This window comes from Agelaius tricolor, unplaced genomic scaffold (genome assembly GCF_023055355.1).
Source record: "Agelaius tricolor isolate 1412-34295 unplaced genomic scaffold, bAgeTri1.0.p SCAF_30, whole genome shotgun sequence".
Classification (NCBI taxonomy): Eukaryota; Metazoa; Chordata; class Aves; order Passeriformes; family Icteridae; genus Agelaius; species Agelaius tricolor.
The window spans coordinates 1,291,702-1,307,388 of record NW_027269290.1 but is presented as its reverse complement, the minus strand read 5'-3'; the positions used below and the strand labels follow the sequence as shown (position 1 = coordinate 1,307,388).

Below are 15,687 nucleotides of genomic sequence, written 5' to 3'. Positions count from 1 at the left end.
ACCCCACAATAAGCAGGACAGAGGCGTTTGGTGGCTTTTATTAGGACCAAATCCCCTCAGCTGGGTTTGTTTTATTGTCACAGCTAATGACAGGTTCAGAGAGGGCCATGCCATGGCAGGCTGAGGTGCAGCCCCCAAAGCACTGCCAGGGAGGGGCAGTGCAGCAGGCAGCAGAGACCATGGCCAGGGGCACAGCACCGGCCCCACCATGCCTGGCACCTGCAGGATCCACCTGGGAAAAGGAACGAGATCCGAGTCCTGCAAGGGCACCAAGAGAGCCCTGGTCAGGGATGTGTGGGAAACACGTCCCTGCCACAGCTCTAATGCAAGACAAACCCAGCCACGTTTACAGCCCTCCCTCCACCTCACCAAGGGACAGGTTTCCCTCAGGTTCATCACCCCACCCATGCATCTCCATCCATGGGACAAGGAAGACCTGAGCTGGAACTCCATCATCAGGGCTAATCCAGGACACTCAGCCCACTCCAGCCCCCTGAAGGGATCCACCTTCCCTCCATCCTGGTGCCCCAACCCAAACCTACCTTACTCTTTGTCTTGTCCTCCAATCCGTCCTCACTTTGGCACTGTAGGAGCGCACAGGAGACAAAAACCCCTTGAACTCCCCTGGTCTTACTCTTCTTTTGACTCCCAGAAGTGCTGTGTGCTCACCCCAATGTGCACCAGCACATCTCAACCCTGCACACCCCATCCCTGCACACACCTACTACAAGCAATCCCACACTCCACCATCCCTGCCTGCTCCTGGCCAGTGTTCCCGAGGTCCCAGCCTGGGTGACTCCCAGGTGTTTGTGTCCCCAGCACAGTGCCCAGCTCATCCTCCTTGGCCAGATGGGCTGATCCCCCAGGGGGGCAGCAGGGGAAGGGGGATTCTGCCCCTGTGCCCCACTCAGATGAAGCCCCACCTGCAGAGCTGCCCCAGCCCTGGGCTTCCAGCACAGGAAGGAGCTGGAGCTGCTGAAGCCAGCCCAGAGGAGACCACAGAGCTGCTCTGAGGCCCTGGAGCCCCTCTGGGAGAGCTGGGGGTGTTCACCTGGAGAAGGGAAGGCTCTGGGGAGACCTCAGAGCCCCTTCCAGTGCCTAAAGGGGCTCCAGGAGCACTGGAGAGGGACTTGGGACAAAAGCCTGGAGGGACAGGACAAGGGAGAATGGCTTCCCACTGCCAGAGGGCAGGGATGGATGGGAGAATGGGGAAGGAATTGCTCCCTGTCAGGGTGGTGAGGCCCTTGCCCAAGTTACCCAGAGAAGCTGTGGCTGCCCCTGGATCCCTGGAAATGTTCAGGGCCAGGTTGGACAGGGCTTGGAGCAATCTGGGCTAGTGGAAGGTGTCCTGCCCATGGCAAGGGGTAGGACTGGGTGAGCTTTAGGTCCCTTCCCACCCAGATCATTGCTCTGTTGAGAGCCCCTGCTCAGCTGCGCTGAGGATGTGCCTGTGGGGCCACAGGACTGGGGCCAGCTGGGTCAGTGCTCCCGGAGGGTCCAGAGCAGCTCGCACAGAGCTGAGCACTGACCCTGTGCCACACCAACAGCTCTGGAGCTTCCACAGGGACTGGGGTGCTGGGGTTGCCAGATTGGAGCTCTGCCTGTGTGGGAAGTGGGGCAGAGTGTGTCTGGGGGCAAGAGTGTGCTTGGAAGCCACAGGAGAGGAAATTTAAGTGTTCAAGGACACCCAGCCAGCGCAGGAACACACAGAGGGTGTGTGGGCAGTGATCCTCCTGTGGGCCAAGCAGGAGCTGTGGGGAGCAACACGGGGCAGGTCTGCTCTGGATGCTCTGCTGAGGCAGGGAAATGTGAGTGGGAAATGTGGGCAGGATGCCAAGACATAAATCAGAGCAGCCCAGATGCAGGGGAGGAGGTTCACAGACACCCCACACCCCCCACCCCGCCACTCCTGGGACAAGAGCAGGGGCAGCCAGTGCTGGGCTTGGCCCCCAGCAGCTCTTCTGGCTCTGCCATTTCTGATTTCCTCCCCATATTTTCCCCATGAATAAGGAAAGGTGATTTCAAGATGCTTCAAGACCATAAACCCAAGCAGCCCAAAGGTGCAGCTCCACAGGGCTGTCCAGTGTTCTTAGACTCCCTCACAACCAGGATCAACCCAAAACAGGGACAAACCACAGCACTGGGAAAGTGAGACCTGGAAAAAGCAGGCAAGGGTTCCTGCTCCTCCTTCTCCAACCCACTCTCACCTTTCACATCCAGTTTGCAGTCTACTGAGGCTTCCCCCAGGGGGTTCACAGCCTTGCAGGTGTAGACGCCCCCATCAAAAGGGCCAGGCTTGCGGATTTCCAGGGAGCACACACCCTGATCAATCAGTGCTATGTATTTGGGATCTTCCCGGATCTCCATCTGATTTTTCAACCAGATGATTTTGGGCTGAAAGTTTAAAGCAAGGAGAGAAATGAGAAATCTAATTGTCCCCAAAATACAGGCACCTGTCTCTGCTTTTGCCTTGGCCCTGCCTGAAGCTTGTGGCCATGGTGGGATTCACAGTCAGAAATATTTTGAAGATCCAAATCTCCCACTTGTGAGCCCTAACCACTGCTCCACCCTTCCTCCCCCAGCACAGAGGAAACAGGACATGGCTTGATTTAGGACCAGTCTCCCATCTCCATGCAGAAACACCCAAACGTGCCCCAGTTTAACTCAGAGGGCAGCTTCAGCTCCTTAACCTCACCCAACCCTAATCCAACAGCACCAACCATATCCCAGATGGTCTCCCACCTCCAGCCACCTTGCAAACCCCCCCAGGTGTCCCCAGGAAAGGTTATGGTGTCCCTGGAGGAGGCACTGACCTGGGGGAAGCCCCGCACGGAGCAGAAGAGGTGGGTGCTGTAGCCCCGTGTGGTCGTTCGGTCTGTCAGGGGCTGCGTGAACTTTGGAGGCTCCATCATGTCCCGCTGGGGGATCTTCTCTGGCTGGTAAGTGGTTTCTAAGGAAATAATTAATTCTAGCTGAGACCTCAGGCTCCCAGGCTGACCAACACAGGAATTCAGCACAAGGTACCCAAACCCACTTCTGTTCCCTCTTGTAGGAAGCAAGATGTCACCTGGCCTGACCCAAGGACCTAGCCCTCAGCTCAGAGCAGCCCTGTTTCCTCATCCAATCATGACATAGCAGTGCCTAGGCCCTGCAAGTAACAGGGGGGATGTCAACCCCACTGTGACACATCCTGTGTGCAGCAGGTGAGACCCAGGCTGGGCACACTCTGAATCTCCCACTCTATCCCCAAATCTCATCCACAGAAATAAGAGTTGGAGGGAAGCTCTGCAGATGGCAGAGACCCTAGGTCACTGTGTGCTACCAGGGAGCAGGATAGAAATAGATGGAAAGAGAGCAGGGCTGGTTGGAGATTTGACCCTGAGCTGTGGACGAAAGGCCAGGGCTGGTCTGACTCTTCCCAGCTCCTGCTTCCATCTCATCCCAGGGATGTCCATGTCTTGGTTCTTCCAGGGGGCTGAGCATGGCACAAGCTTTCCACAGAGGAGAAATGAGGTGCAGAGAGGGGGCTGGGAACCTCTGGACCTTGGGGGTGCTCAGCCTCACCCCTGCTGGTCTTGTCCTGGGGACCAGCCCAGCAGCATCAACACAACTCCAAGGAAACCCCAGTGGCCCATTGGTCAGGACCACTCTTGGACAGCACCCTCCCCAGCCCCTCAGCCAGGGACATGTCCCCACTTGTCTTCTCGATGTGGGCCACTCCAGAGGCCACAGCAGCGCTGTCACTGAGCCCACAGATGTTCTCGGAGAACACTCGGAAGGAGTAGGTGTTGCCAATGATGAGGTCGGAGATGGTGCAGCTGGTGCGGGTGCAGCGCTCCAGCACCGTGAACCATTTCTGGAAGGAAAAAAAGGAGGAAAAAAGAGAGCAGTGAGGAAAGACAGGCTGTGATAAGGATGGAGAAGGTGTGGGGTGGGGCAGGGAGTGCAGCAGTCCCTCTCCCATCAGGGCATCACCAGCAGCAGGAGTGCCCAGTCTCACCCCACTCTTCTTGTCTGACTTCTGCACCCTGTAGCCCTTGATCTCAGCATTCCCATTGTCCGCAGGGGGGGTCCACTCCAGGGCCACATTAAAGCCCCACACATCCACCAGCTTCAGGTTCTGGGGAGGGCCGGGTGGCTCTGCAAACACAAACACCCTCAGGGTGACATCCCAGTTTGTTCCCCCCACATTCTGTACCTTGGCCATCCCTTGACCTTGCTTTTAATCTCTTCTCACCCTGGTGCAGCACACAAGGGATGAGAAGCTGAGGGGCAAGGCTGGCAGAAACTCTGCATTCCCACCCAGAGAAGTTCACATGCATGATCCTGTTGAGGATCCCACTGTAACAGGGACTCCGGAGTCCTTTGCCTTGTTGCTATCACATCACATCCCACCCAGAACAAGACCTACCCAACTAAGGAGGAGAAAAGAGCTCCAGAGTGATCCTGCAGGGTGCCATCCTCAGCTTACCAACCACCTGGATGTCCAGGGTAGCCTTGTCCTCGGCGCCGTTGATGTGCACGGTGAGCTCGTACTTGCCCGAGTCGGCGCGCTGGGCCTGGCGGATGTAGAAGATGGTGTCCCGGGCCGTGGTGCGGATGTTGATGTGGCTGCTGTCCAGGGGCTGCCCTCCCTTGCTCCAGCTCACCTCGGGCTGCGGCTTTCCCTGCAGACACAGGCAGGTCAGCAGCCACTCGGGCATGGGTCCTGCTGGGAAGGACGGGTGGCAGAGCCACTCCCCCTGTCCAGGCAGCAGCAGCCCAAGGGCCACCTCTCCCATCCAGCAGGAAAGAAGCTGATTCCTGCCAGACTCACTAATGGGAAGCCATCAGGCTCCAGGGATGAGGTGGGAGCATGCTGGCTCCCCAAGGTCCTCATGGAGCAAGCCCAGCTGTACTTGCCAGGGCACAGCTGTGCTGAGCCCAGGCTCCAGCTTAGCACCAGGGCTTGAACTCAGCATGCAGGGAAAATTCATATCTGGAGCATGGCCAGCACAGAGTCTGTGAGGCATGGCATGGACAAGCCCCTCAGTTCAGGGGCCTCTCACTCCCTCTGCTTGCCCAACATGTTTCAGAGCCAGCTGCCACTACATCTGGTGATGTCCCAGACATGATGAGAGAGATTGCTGAGGAGACGACCTCCAGCCTAGCCCACCACTGTCAGCATTGCTCCACCATCACACAGCCCTGGGCCTGCCCTCCTCCAAAGGCAGCTGGTCCCCTCCAGGGACCTCAGTGCTGTGCTATGGGGTCCCAAGGCATGTGGCCAGATCCTGGCCAGGAGCACGAGCTGAACTGGACTTATTGGCTGAGACAGCAGCAACAGCCAGTCCATGTCCAAATGTGTTTGGGGCTGTCCCACTGTAGCATCATCAACAAAGATGTAGCAGGGGGAAAATGGAATCTGGACAGGAAGAGGAGAGAGATTCCCAGCCCATCACTCACCCTTGGCCCATAAGACACAATGACCAGGCCAAGCCAGAGCACAGTTGGACCCATAAGCTAACCTGCAGGAGCTAATCTGGAGTGAAATGCCCAATAGATTAAAGCCCAAATTGCCCAGGTACCTGAAAGGGGATCATGATGTTCACAGCATCCCCCACACGCCTGATGTAAGTCTCCCGCAGGTGCCGAGGCATGCGGATCTTCGGGAGCTCTGGGGACAGAGTTCACATTGTGAGACCAGGAACTCCCATTCCTCAGCTGGCTGGCCCTCTCCACACATACCCTGCTTGGTCACCAAGAAAATCCACCCCAACATGGCCACCTTCTCCCTCTCCTCTCCTGGACAGCTCTGCTACCCTACAGGGCTGTGCTCACCTGTCCCACTGCCCGTACCCCAGAGTGACAGCTGTCCCTGAGATCCCGGTCACCAACCCAGGGGCAGCATTCTGATGGACCATTCACCCCTCTTCATTACTTCCTGGCCATGGACACAGCCTGGCCTCAACCAGAAGAGCCACAACACAACTTATATTGTAACAAGGCAGGGAACAGCATCTCCCAGTTGGGAAATATTTCTCCCCCTGACCTTCCAGAGGCATACAGCCCAACTTTCAGCAAGGACAAGGCTCAACCTCCACCTTCCCTGTGCAGTCCAGGCCTCTGAAACACCAAGGAGGTGCCTGGTCATACCAGAGTTGTGAAAGGCAAACATCTCCAAGGAAACACAACAAAGACAAGCAAAATGCCCACTGGAGAATGCTCATGGAGCGTGTCCCCTTCCCAGGGCAGAACAGGAGCCGAACAACTCTGCTGGCTCAGTGATAGCCAGGGATCCCTCTGGAGCCCCTCAGAAGGAGCTGGGAGTCTCTGCCCGGGTTAAATGTGCACGAGCTGCACCCTGGGGAGGGGGCCCAGGAAGAATAAACCAGGCCTGAGCCAAACAGCTGTGAGGGCTGGGGAGCAGGGACAGGCCCTGCCTGACAGCTGAGACCGTCCCTGCTCTGCTCGTGCTGCCATTTCTGCAGGGATCCATCCCCCTGCTGCCACTTGGGCTCATCAGTCTCAGCAGGGGAGGGAAACCTGACCTCGGGCAGGAATGTTAATTCATGGATGTTTTCCCCAGATCCCCAGTGCTTCTCTCAGAGGGACTGGGCTGGCCAAGGTCAGTGGCCACAGTGACAAAGTGCCATGGTGGGAAGGCCTTTTTTCCTGCCCTTGTTCCCGGGAAAATGTGACTCCCATACTGATCCTTCATCTGGTTTCTCCTTGTCTCTCTCCACCTCCCAAGCCCACTCATCCCACCTGTTGTTAAGCTCCGTGCTGTCCCATTGCTGCTATTTAAAATCCCCTGGGGTGCTATAAATGAACTGGTGAGATGCACAAAATGCAGGCTGAGAGAAAATGTGAGGGCCAGGAGGCAACAGATGGAAGGGAAGGGAAGGGAAGGGAAGGGAAGGGAAGGGAAGGGAAGGGAAGGGAAGGGAAGGGAAGGGAAGGGAAGGGAAGGGAAGGGAAGGGAAGGGAAGGGAAGGGAAGGGAAGGGAAGGGAAGGGAAGGGAAGGGAAGGGAAGGGAAGGGCCCAGTAGATCAGGTTGTGTGGGGGTCTCTCAGCTTTTTGGGTTTTACACCTGTACATGTGCCTGGAACAAAGCTCGGGCAGCAGGTACAGGGTGTGGAAAGCATGAGCTGTACATTGACCATCTCATGCCAGTCTCTCACATCCCAGTTTTCCCAGTCCTATGAGGTCTGGTGGGATGGTTTTGAGATCAGAGGTGAGCAGGTGCAGCCACCACCCCAAAGCCAAATTCACCTCCTCCAAGCACACTAAGATGGACCCTGCAGGACCCTTTCCATGGGCTGATAGTTTTCTCCAAGCCTTTTCTTATGAAAAGCTGGTAGTTCCAGGAATAATTTTTCTTAGTATTTCTATTTTTAAGCAGCTGAAAAATCTGATGTGCTAAATAACAGGAAACCTTGAGCATTAATAATTCCTTCTAGAGGGAAAATGATTCTGTATTTGCTGTTTTCTGGGTGCAAACAGGCCCTGCCCTCCTGCATCAGTCTCTGCACATTGGCAGCACCCCGAGAGGAATGTGAGTCTTGCTAAGCATGGGAACAACTCATTCATTAGCGAGTTCAGCATGATTAAAGTTCCCATGCTCCAGACAACCAGCTCTTGACTTCCCTGAGCTAAATAAACAAAGCTGTCCAATGTGTGCCGTAGCATATTTGGGATGTGACACTGCCAAGGGGAGGAGACATGCTCAGGGGAGGTGGATTCTGAGCTCTTGCCATTAAATGGGAAAATGTGGCTCTGCCTTTTGAGTCCTTCACCCCAAAATTTCTACATCAGCAAGATTGGAGAGGTCAGCAGTCACTGAGAATAACATCTGTCAAAGACTGGATGAGGACCCGTGAGAGGCTGCTCATGCTGCCTCCAGGGATGGACAGAGCTTTGGCACAGAAATTGTGCCCTCAGGAGCAGTACTCACGGAGGATCTCCCTGATGAGCACGGGCTGCTCCAGCGTGGCCGGGGCGCTGGTCCCGCTGGCACTGACGGCCACCACCCGCACGTGGATCTTGTCCCCAGAACTGAGGTCTGGGACTGTGCAGCGGGTGGAAAGAAAAGGCTCCTGGTTCACAGCTTTCCAGTCTGAACCTGCAACAGACCCAGCACAGCACTTTGGATGTGCCATGGATAGACAGACACACCCTGAGCAGCAGGATCAAGGCCCAGAAGGTGAGACCCAGAGGCAAAGAATCCTTTCCTTGGAAATGGGGAAGGATTTGGAGCACCAGCAGAAAAAGGAGCTTTGGCAAGGAGGTTGGCCACCCCTGCCAAGGAGTGTGGGGTATGAAGTGCTGGCAGGAGCTCAGCACTGGAGCACGAGGACATTTGCAAGCAAGAAAAGGCATCGGGCCAGCGAACACGTCCCTGCTGACCAGGTGCATTTCTGAAACGAAAGATCCTTGGAGCTCCCTGCCAGGCACTCTGATCCTCTCACTGCCCCAGGACAACACTGGGACTCACCATGGCCTCCACAAACCCCTCCACACCGATCAAGGTCTGCTCAGGACCTGCCCCGGCCAGATGGACCTCTCCTAGTGTTCTTCCCACTTGTAAGGGACGTCTCAAACTCAACCCAGAGTCCAGCCCCAGCTAACCTGGCTTTGCCATGTGCCAAACCTCTCAAGATGTTTCTCACTTAGAAAATAAACTGCCCCAGTATCCCAGGGAGTGAGTGTCCCAAGTGGGCAATGAGAGTGACCCACAAATGCCAGGGTCCCCCATGTGCACCTTCAGAACAGGAAAGTTTTCTTGTCAATGCCACTGGAGCAGCCAAATCCCATCAGATCCTCTTTCCCTTCACCACTGGCATTGCCCAAATCAGCCCTCACTCAAAGCTCACCATATTTTAGCCAATCACAGTCTTGTACCCACCCAAATACAGCAGGCCCGTGGCTCCTGGGTGATGACAGAGGGACTGGAGTTCTCCTGTCCTGAAGCAGACCCAAAGCAAGCCAGGAGAGCACCCAGATTGGGCCCTTTGGGTGGCTATCAGACAGATCCCTCCAGGAATGGCTGCATCTTTCCTTGTCCCATGCAAAGACCTCCTCACGCATCCCACCCAGTTGTGGTAACCTCTCCACCTGCAGCCCAACAGTGGGAGCCTCCCACAGCCAAGAATGTGTCCATCATGTGTGCCACAAGCTAAACAGCTGAGGATCAAGTTCCCTGAGGTGCATGGGCCACCTGGGTCTCCCAAACTACTCCAGCCCAGCCTCCCCTTGCAGATCCCCCCATCCACACAGACCCTTCAATCTTAGCTGAAAGCCCAGCAGGGCTTCAAGAGAGTGCCCAAAACACAAATCTTATCCACTCACCTTGTTCCACCTCCCAGCAGTACAATTGGAGAACCATGGACAATTGCTGGACAACTGCTGCCACTCCCAGCCCACCTCCATCCACCACAGCCACCCTCCTTCCAGACATTATCAAGTCTGCTGATACATTCCCTTCCTCATCCTCCCATTTTATCCCCATTCCTTCCATGCTTCATTTTGGGCAAACATGGGAGGGTTGAACTTTTTCCTCCTGTTTTCTTGAAATGCCATCCCAGCCCCGGGTCTCTGCGGCTCTGGAGTTCATCAGAGACCATCCCCAGAGGGTGTGCTGGTCTCTTCTCCCTCCTAGATCTGGACACAGCAGTAACTCTAAACCTGCTCCAAGCCCCTGCTAAAGTCACCGCTACTGTCTGAAGGCAATGGGATTCCCTGTTCCTTCATGGAAAAACAATAACCATTCAAAATGGATCCATTTGGGCAAAGAAAGGGAATTGTTGCTGGGGGAAATACTCTGCTGGGATCTACCCAACTTCATCCCATCCCACAACCATGCACCACCTCTCCATGCTCATGAGGCAGGAAAGACCAAACCTACTTCCATCTTTGCAGATCTCCACCACATATCCATCCAGGCCTGCCCGGCCCATCTGCTCCGGGGCTTTCCAGGTCAGCGTGAATGAGTTTTCACTCACTTCTTCCACAGCCAAGGACAAGGGGCAGCTGGGTGGCTCTGTAACAAACCCACAGTGGTGATGGCAGGGCTCGACTACCGGGGCTCTTGGAGGGCAATCACTCAACCTCCAGGTCTGTCTTCAGTCCACCTAATCCCCAGCCCTCTCCCACTGCAAAAATATCCTTGATGACTTCATCCCCCCCTCCCTTCTCCCCGGCACATGCCCCCTCCCAGCCTTGCTTATGTCCCCTCCCCATTCCAGTGTTCCCCACTCACCTTCCTTTGGTTTCTCCACTTCAGGTTCAGGGGCTGGGGGTTCAGCTGGGGCAGCTGTGGAATCTTCTGCAGGCGCTGGAGTTGCTTCTGCTCCAGCTTCCGTGGGGATGGGAGCAGATTCATCTGTGGGAGCTGGGGGCTGCTCCGGGGGATGCTCGGGGGCTGGGGGCTCTTCAGTAGCTGCTGCTGGGGCTGGGGCTGCTTCTTCCTTCGGGGCTGCTTCTTCCTTTGGGGCCGCTTCTTCCTTCGGGGCTGCTCCTTCCTTGGGGGCTGGTGCTGCCTTTTTCTTGGCCGCGGCCGGTGCCGGTTTTTTGGCTGCCGGTGCAGTTTTGCCAGTCATGGCTGCAGAGCGTAGGGGCTGGGCGAAGGGATGTTCTGGGGTCTCTGCTCCGGGGTGTCTTCTCTGTTTTGGGGTTCCTGCTCCAGATAAAAGTTCTCTCCTCCGGATCTGGGGTCTGGACTCTGAGGTTGGGGTCCCGGCTCAGGACCAGGTGTCTCCACTCTGGGCCAATGGTCTCTGCTCCGGCTGTGCTTGGAGGGGGGAACCAGGTCACTGAGCCAGAACAGGGGCTGGGTGACTTTTATAGGCTTTGGCTGGCACTTGTCACCTCCCTGCAAACCAATCTGCCTGCGCAGGCGGGGCTGCCAGGAATAGCCACCCGGGACCTGCACATTCAGCAGCCCCAGCTGCCCCCTCCTATGGGATAGCAGCACATGGGCCCGGCCCCCCCAGCGGCCCCCTTGGGCTCACTCAGACTGGGTAGGCCAGGGCCAGGTCACCTTTCTTTAGGGACATGGCTCCTGTCCCCAGCATCAGCACCCCTCTGGCTAAGCGCTTCCCCACCCCCCACCACCTCCTCAGTCACCTACTGCCTCCCAGTCCCCACAGAGTCTCCCTGGACCCCCTCATCCCCCTTGCCTTCCTTAGCCCCTGGATTAACATCAGAACCACCTCAAGCCCTCCCTGTTAATCCTGCATTGACCCCCCTACCCACCTGCTCCCCCTCAGATCCTCCCACAGTCCCTGTAGCCCCAGGCCCCTCTGGTTCCTCTGCCCTTCTTCAGCCTCATCCCCAATCCCACTGGGGTGAAAGAGGTTGGAAGACAACCTTTGAGTCAACTGGACCAACTCAGCTGCCCACACCCCTAACCCACATTTCTGAGGAAGATAAATCACTCACCAGCCCTATGCCATGTTCTCCAGCCTTTGTTCTGCTCAATCAGCCATCCTTGTCCATGGAGCATGGAGACAAGGTGTGTCATGTCACCCCAGAACTCATGATCAGCCACCCTACTGTTACCCCCAAACTCAGATTCACCCCAAATCCCCCCAGTGACCCAGGAAAGCCCCATTAATTCTATGGGTCATAAACTACTCACTCTCTCCTTGCTCCTGTTCCCTTATTTGCCCTCATGCTGTGCATGACACTACTAGAAGTGTCTCTGTATCACTAACCTTCCTTCAATTAGGGTTGAGAGAGTGTTTTTCCCATTTTCCAGCTAATTCTCATCTCCAGGGATGCTGCTCTGAAGTAGCCAAGCAAGCCTGGCTCTCCTGGGTGCTGGTCCATGGGCTCACAGTTCTGTGGTCCCCAGGAAACATCTCCAGACATGGACATGAGGGCCAAGAGGCATCTCCAAGACAGCCAAAGCATGAGGCACGTTCTCTGCCAGGCCAGATAATCCCAGCTTTGCTAACAAGGGGCTGGTTTTCCAAGTGGGTGGAGCTGTGATCACCCAGGAATGGGAGGGAGAGAAACAAGAGCAAAGCCCCATTGGCCAGGCTGGTCTTTGAATGCATGGTGAGATCCCAAAGAAGAGCCTGAGGGGTGCACCCCAGCTGGAGCAGCATGACCCTCCTGCTTCAGGAGGGATATTGTTTTTGTCTCCTGGTTATTTGGCAGCAGGACAAAGCCAGGATACCATGAGATAATGTTGGTGCCTCAGGGTGGGTCTGTTTGCCCCAAACTGTGTGATAACCCAGATGTTCCTTGATTATTTCCCCAGTGAGGAGGAATATGAGTAATAAAAGTTCTGCATTACCCAAAGTTCCCTTGGAATGCCTGAGGGATGAGACCCTTGAGGCAGGAGAGAGTGATATGGGGCTCCCAGGCATTTCTGGTGCCTGCATGAATGGATCCTGACAGTTCCTCTTCTGCCCAGAACACCTTGGAGTGGCTCAAAATTGCCAAGAGGGTCATGAACCAGAAAATTCCCTGCAGCTGCTCTAGCCAGAGAGAGGACAAGTCCTGCTGCCCAGCAGGGCAAGGAAGGGCTGGAGAGGATCATCCATCCATCCTGCTCCAGCTGTCTTTGGCTCCCAGGGGCCAAGTGGAGAAGCTCTGGTTTCTCCATACCTTGGCCCACCAGGATTTCATCGTGCTTTGGATGACCTTGGCCCCCTCCTTGACTCCTCTGCTTGACCCCTCCACATGGGCCATGCCTTGATGACTCTTTCCATCAGCTCACAGGTGGCCAATTCCAGACTCCCCCAAACATCTGCTCAGGCATCTTCCCTGTGCCTTTCTCAATCATGATGTCTAATCTGAACAAAAAAACCCCACTTCATCGCAAAAAAAAAAAAAAAAAAGGGCTTGTTTTGATTCTATGTTAAGATAAGTAATTTAAAGAGCTCAGAAAGAAAAATAAATCAATACCAAAACTCCATTTCATAAGGAAATGAGCACTCAGATTTCTCTCTGATTTCTGTTTGGGGGAGTGCAGCTGAAAATGAAATACTTTCCCCAGGAAAAATAAAGAACATCAATGCAATAATTTCACTTGAAGCTCTCAATTTGAAAGAAACTTGGGTCTGTCAACCTGCTCCATGATGTCTGGATGCTTCTGCTCTCTTGACTCAGCGGGTGACTAATAGGATATGAGCAGATGAATCAACATGGTTTATCACCCACTCTTATCTGGGCCATGTTACTAGAGTTTATTGGCATCTTGTTTATTCACATGTTGGGCAAGTGCTGGGTGCTGAGCAAACCCCAGCAGGGAAACACTGAGGAGCTGCTGCTGTTGATGGCAAAGGTCCTGATTCCAAGTCAAAGGGTTTCCCAAAGGCTCCAGAGGTGGGATTGACCTTTCCTTGCCCACCACAATGGCTTCACTTGTGGATTCACAATGGGGATGGAGAAACTGCTGCCAGGAGATGATTTCACCTCAGGTCAGGAGTGGGCTGTCCTAGGCCCCTGTATTCAGTGAGGAAGCTCAAATTAGTCTGGTGATGGAAATGAAAATCACATGGAGGGGGCTGCTCCTACAGGCAGCTGGGAGAGCTGAATATTAAAATTTTAGTGATAATTTAAATATCAGAACATTTTTGCCTGAAACTCGAAATATTTCAGGATTTAGCTGAAATACACGTTATCCATGTCTTCCAGTGAGAAAAAGATCTCTTCCTACAAAAACTGGTACTTTTATAAATTGGCTTTGACCCACATTTCCAGCCCACCGAGTCACTGATACATTTCCTTACTTATTTTCTGAGTGAGTATAGGTCTAAATATAGGCAATATCATTTATGCCAGAAAGGATCAGATCCTCCTCATGCCACTGTTATTCCAAATCCCCCTGATTATGCAGCACAGTGGTCGATCATCTTCCAGCTGTATTTGCTTGACAGGATCTCATTGCAAAGAGGTGAATTTGTTCCCCCAAAACATCAGATCGGCCCATCCAGCCATCCAGCCAGGACTCTGCCAAGCTCCATCCTGAGCATCCCTGTTCAGCTGAGAGCAGGTAGGACCAGCAGGATGTGCTGCAGCCAGACCTGCCCCAGCCCTGGCTCAGGAGAGCAGAATTCCATTGCAGATGGGATGGGAGAGGCCTCAGGAGCGCTTTCCCCACCACAACAGCTGATGTGCTGGTGCAGGGAGAGAGAAGATGCCTCTGACAGCTGGGGTAAAATCATGGAGGCTTCCAGAGATTAGGACCATCCCCTAAACAGGACTCCAAGATTCGGCAGGAGGTGGTGACACCTTTCCACTTGCACATCGTAAAGCAAAGGGAAGATGCCAAAGGCCTGGAGTAAACAAGGAGCTCCCTGAAGCTGTCACATCTTCTGTGCTCATCCCCTCCTGTCCCTGTCCCCATGAACATCCCTGGAGATTCTGGTGGCCTCTTTGCACCCCAGCAAGACTGTGAAAGCAGCAGTGGATGTCACACCTGGGCCACCACAGGCTCTGGGCATGGCATCATTGAGTCCTTGGCACAGCCATGGGTTTGGCCAGGGCAGAGTACAGAGCACCAGGGCATCAGTGTGGGTGTCAACAAGCAGAGCCACCCACGGCCTGGATCAGGGGATACCTGGGACTGACAGGGCCCCCACTGCCAACCCCAGTGAGATAAATTCAAAGTCACCCAACAGGACAGAGGAGAACCATGTGCCCTTTGGCCACATCCAACCCTGCACACATTGTGTGGACTGTGAGTCCATGGGAGACATCACAGAAGGCCAGAAAAATGCCCAAATCTCCTGAATTTCAGCAGAAAGGAGGTGTCCAAGCCCCGTCAGGGAGGCTATTGCTGGTGGTTACTGGAGCTGATTCCTGTGTGCCCTCCCTTCAACTGCTGTACCTGCCTTTGCCTGTCCCCTTTCCAGGGTTAATTCAGATCTCCATAAAACTAGGGAGCTCATCTGGAAAGCACACAGTGGTCAACCACAAATGCCAGCAGGTTTTTAGGTAGGCAGGCTCAGTGCCCTACCTACCACCTCCCGAATCCCACATCCCTGCTCAGCATTTCCAGCCTTGCTGTCACTGTGATATTCACAGAGCACTGAGTCAAGCAGTCGGGGCAGGCAGCAGGTGGGCTGGGACCAGGCTAGATTTCCATTTGTCTGTCACACACAAGTGGACACTTACTTCATCCCAAAGCAATGACTGCAGGCAGGGGCTCCAGCCCTGAGCTGGGACACGGCCCCAGTTCCCCTCCCAAAGCCCCCCAGGAAAGGGCCTGTCTAGGTGTCACCCTCGGAAAATAATTTTAAGCAAGTATTGCTTTGAAATATCCTTGTCTGGTCCAGAAAAGTCAACCAAGTAATAAAGGCACATCAGCAGGAGCATCTCTGAGGTGCTGAGGGGGCATTTCTTGCCTGGTGGACATCCCTTGGTGGGCACAGGGTTCTAACAGCCACTGGCTCCAGAGCTGTCCCTGTCACTGGGTGCAGCCCAGCTCACCCCAGCAGCACTCAGCAGCATCAGTTTGATTCACTGACTCTCCAGTAACCCTTTCTTCATGGAAAAAGTTGTTCAGCCCTGACACAAGCTGCCCAGGGCAGTGGTGGAGTCCCCAGCCCTGAAAGAGTTCAAAAGCCATGTGGATGTGGCCGATGAAGACAGGGGTTAGTGGTGGCCTTGGCACTGCTGGGTTAAGGGTTGGACTCAATGATCTTACGGGTCTTTTCCAACCTAACTGATTGTCTAATTCCATGATCAGT

General features: G+C 54.7%; 1 protein-coding gene across 2 annotated transcripts; it reads right to left on the bottom strand.

Annotated features, from left to right (window-relative positions):
• Positions 1-26: 26 nt before the first annotated feature.
• MYBPH (myosin binding protein H) lies at positions 27-13,935 on the bottom strand. 2 transcript variants are annotated; one of them, XM_071450286.1, is made up of 12 exons: positions 11,698-13,935; positions 10,242-10,767; positions 9,888-10,022; positions 7,938-8,105; positions 5,568-5,656; positions 4,472-4,667; positions 4,001-4,140; positions 3,697-3,856; positions 2,814-2,950; positions 2,208-2,394; positions 543-584; positions 27-258 (listed from the first exon to the last, which is right to left on the bottom strand). In XM_071450286.1, exons 2-11 carry the CDS (start codon positions 10,579-10,581, stop codon positions 574-576), a joined length of 1,563 nt encoding a protein of 520 aa, XP_071306387.1. In that variant the 5' UTR covers positions 10,582-10,767; positions 11,698-13,935; the 3' UTR covers positions 27-258; positions 543-573. The 2 variants fall into 2 exon arrangements, with proteins under 2 accessions (XP_071306387.1, XP_071306386.1); XM_071450285.1 differs by lacking the exon at positions 11,698-13,935 and having other exon boundaries at positions 10,242-11,032.
• Positions 13,936-15,687: the final 1,752 nt, after the last annotated feature.

What these genes read in the sequence shown, in the direction of transcription:
- MYBPH (XM_071450286.1), bottom strand. Translation starts at nt 10,581, where the DNA reads ATGACTGGCAAAACTGCACCGGCAGCCAAAAAACCGGCACCGGCCGCG. An exon ending in AGTCAGACAAGAAGAGTGGG is followed by an intron (nt 3,857 to 4,000) that starts GTGAGACTGGGC and finishes TTTTCCTTCCAG; the next exon opens with AAATGGTTCACGGTGCTGGA. An exon ending in GGCCCACATCGAGAAGACAA is followed by an intron (nt 2,951 to 3,696) that starts GTGGGGACATGT and finishes TTATTTCCTTAG; the next exon opens with AAACCACTTACCAGCCAGAG.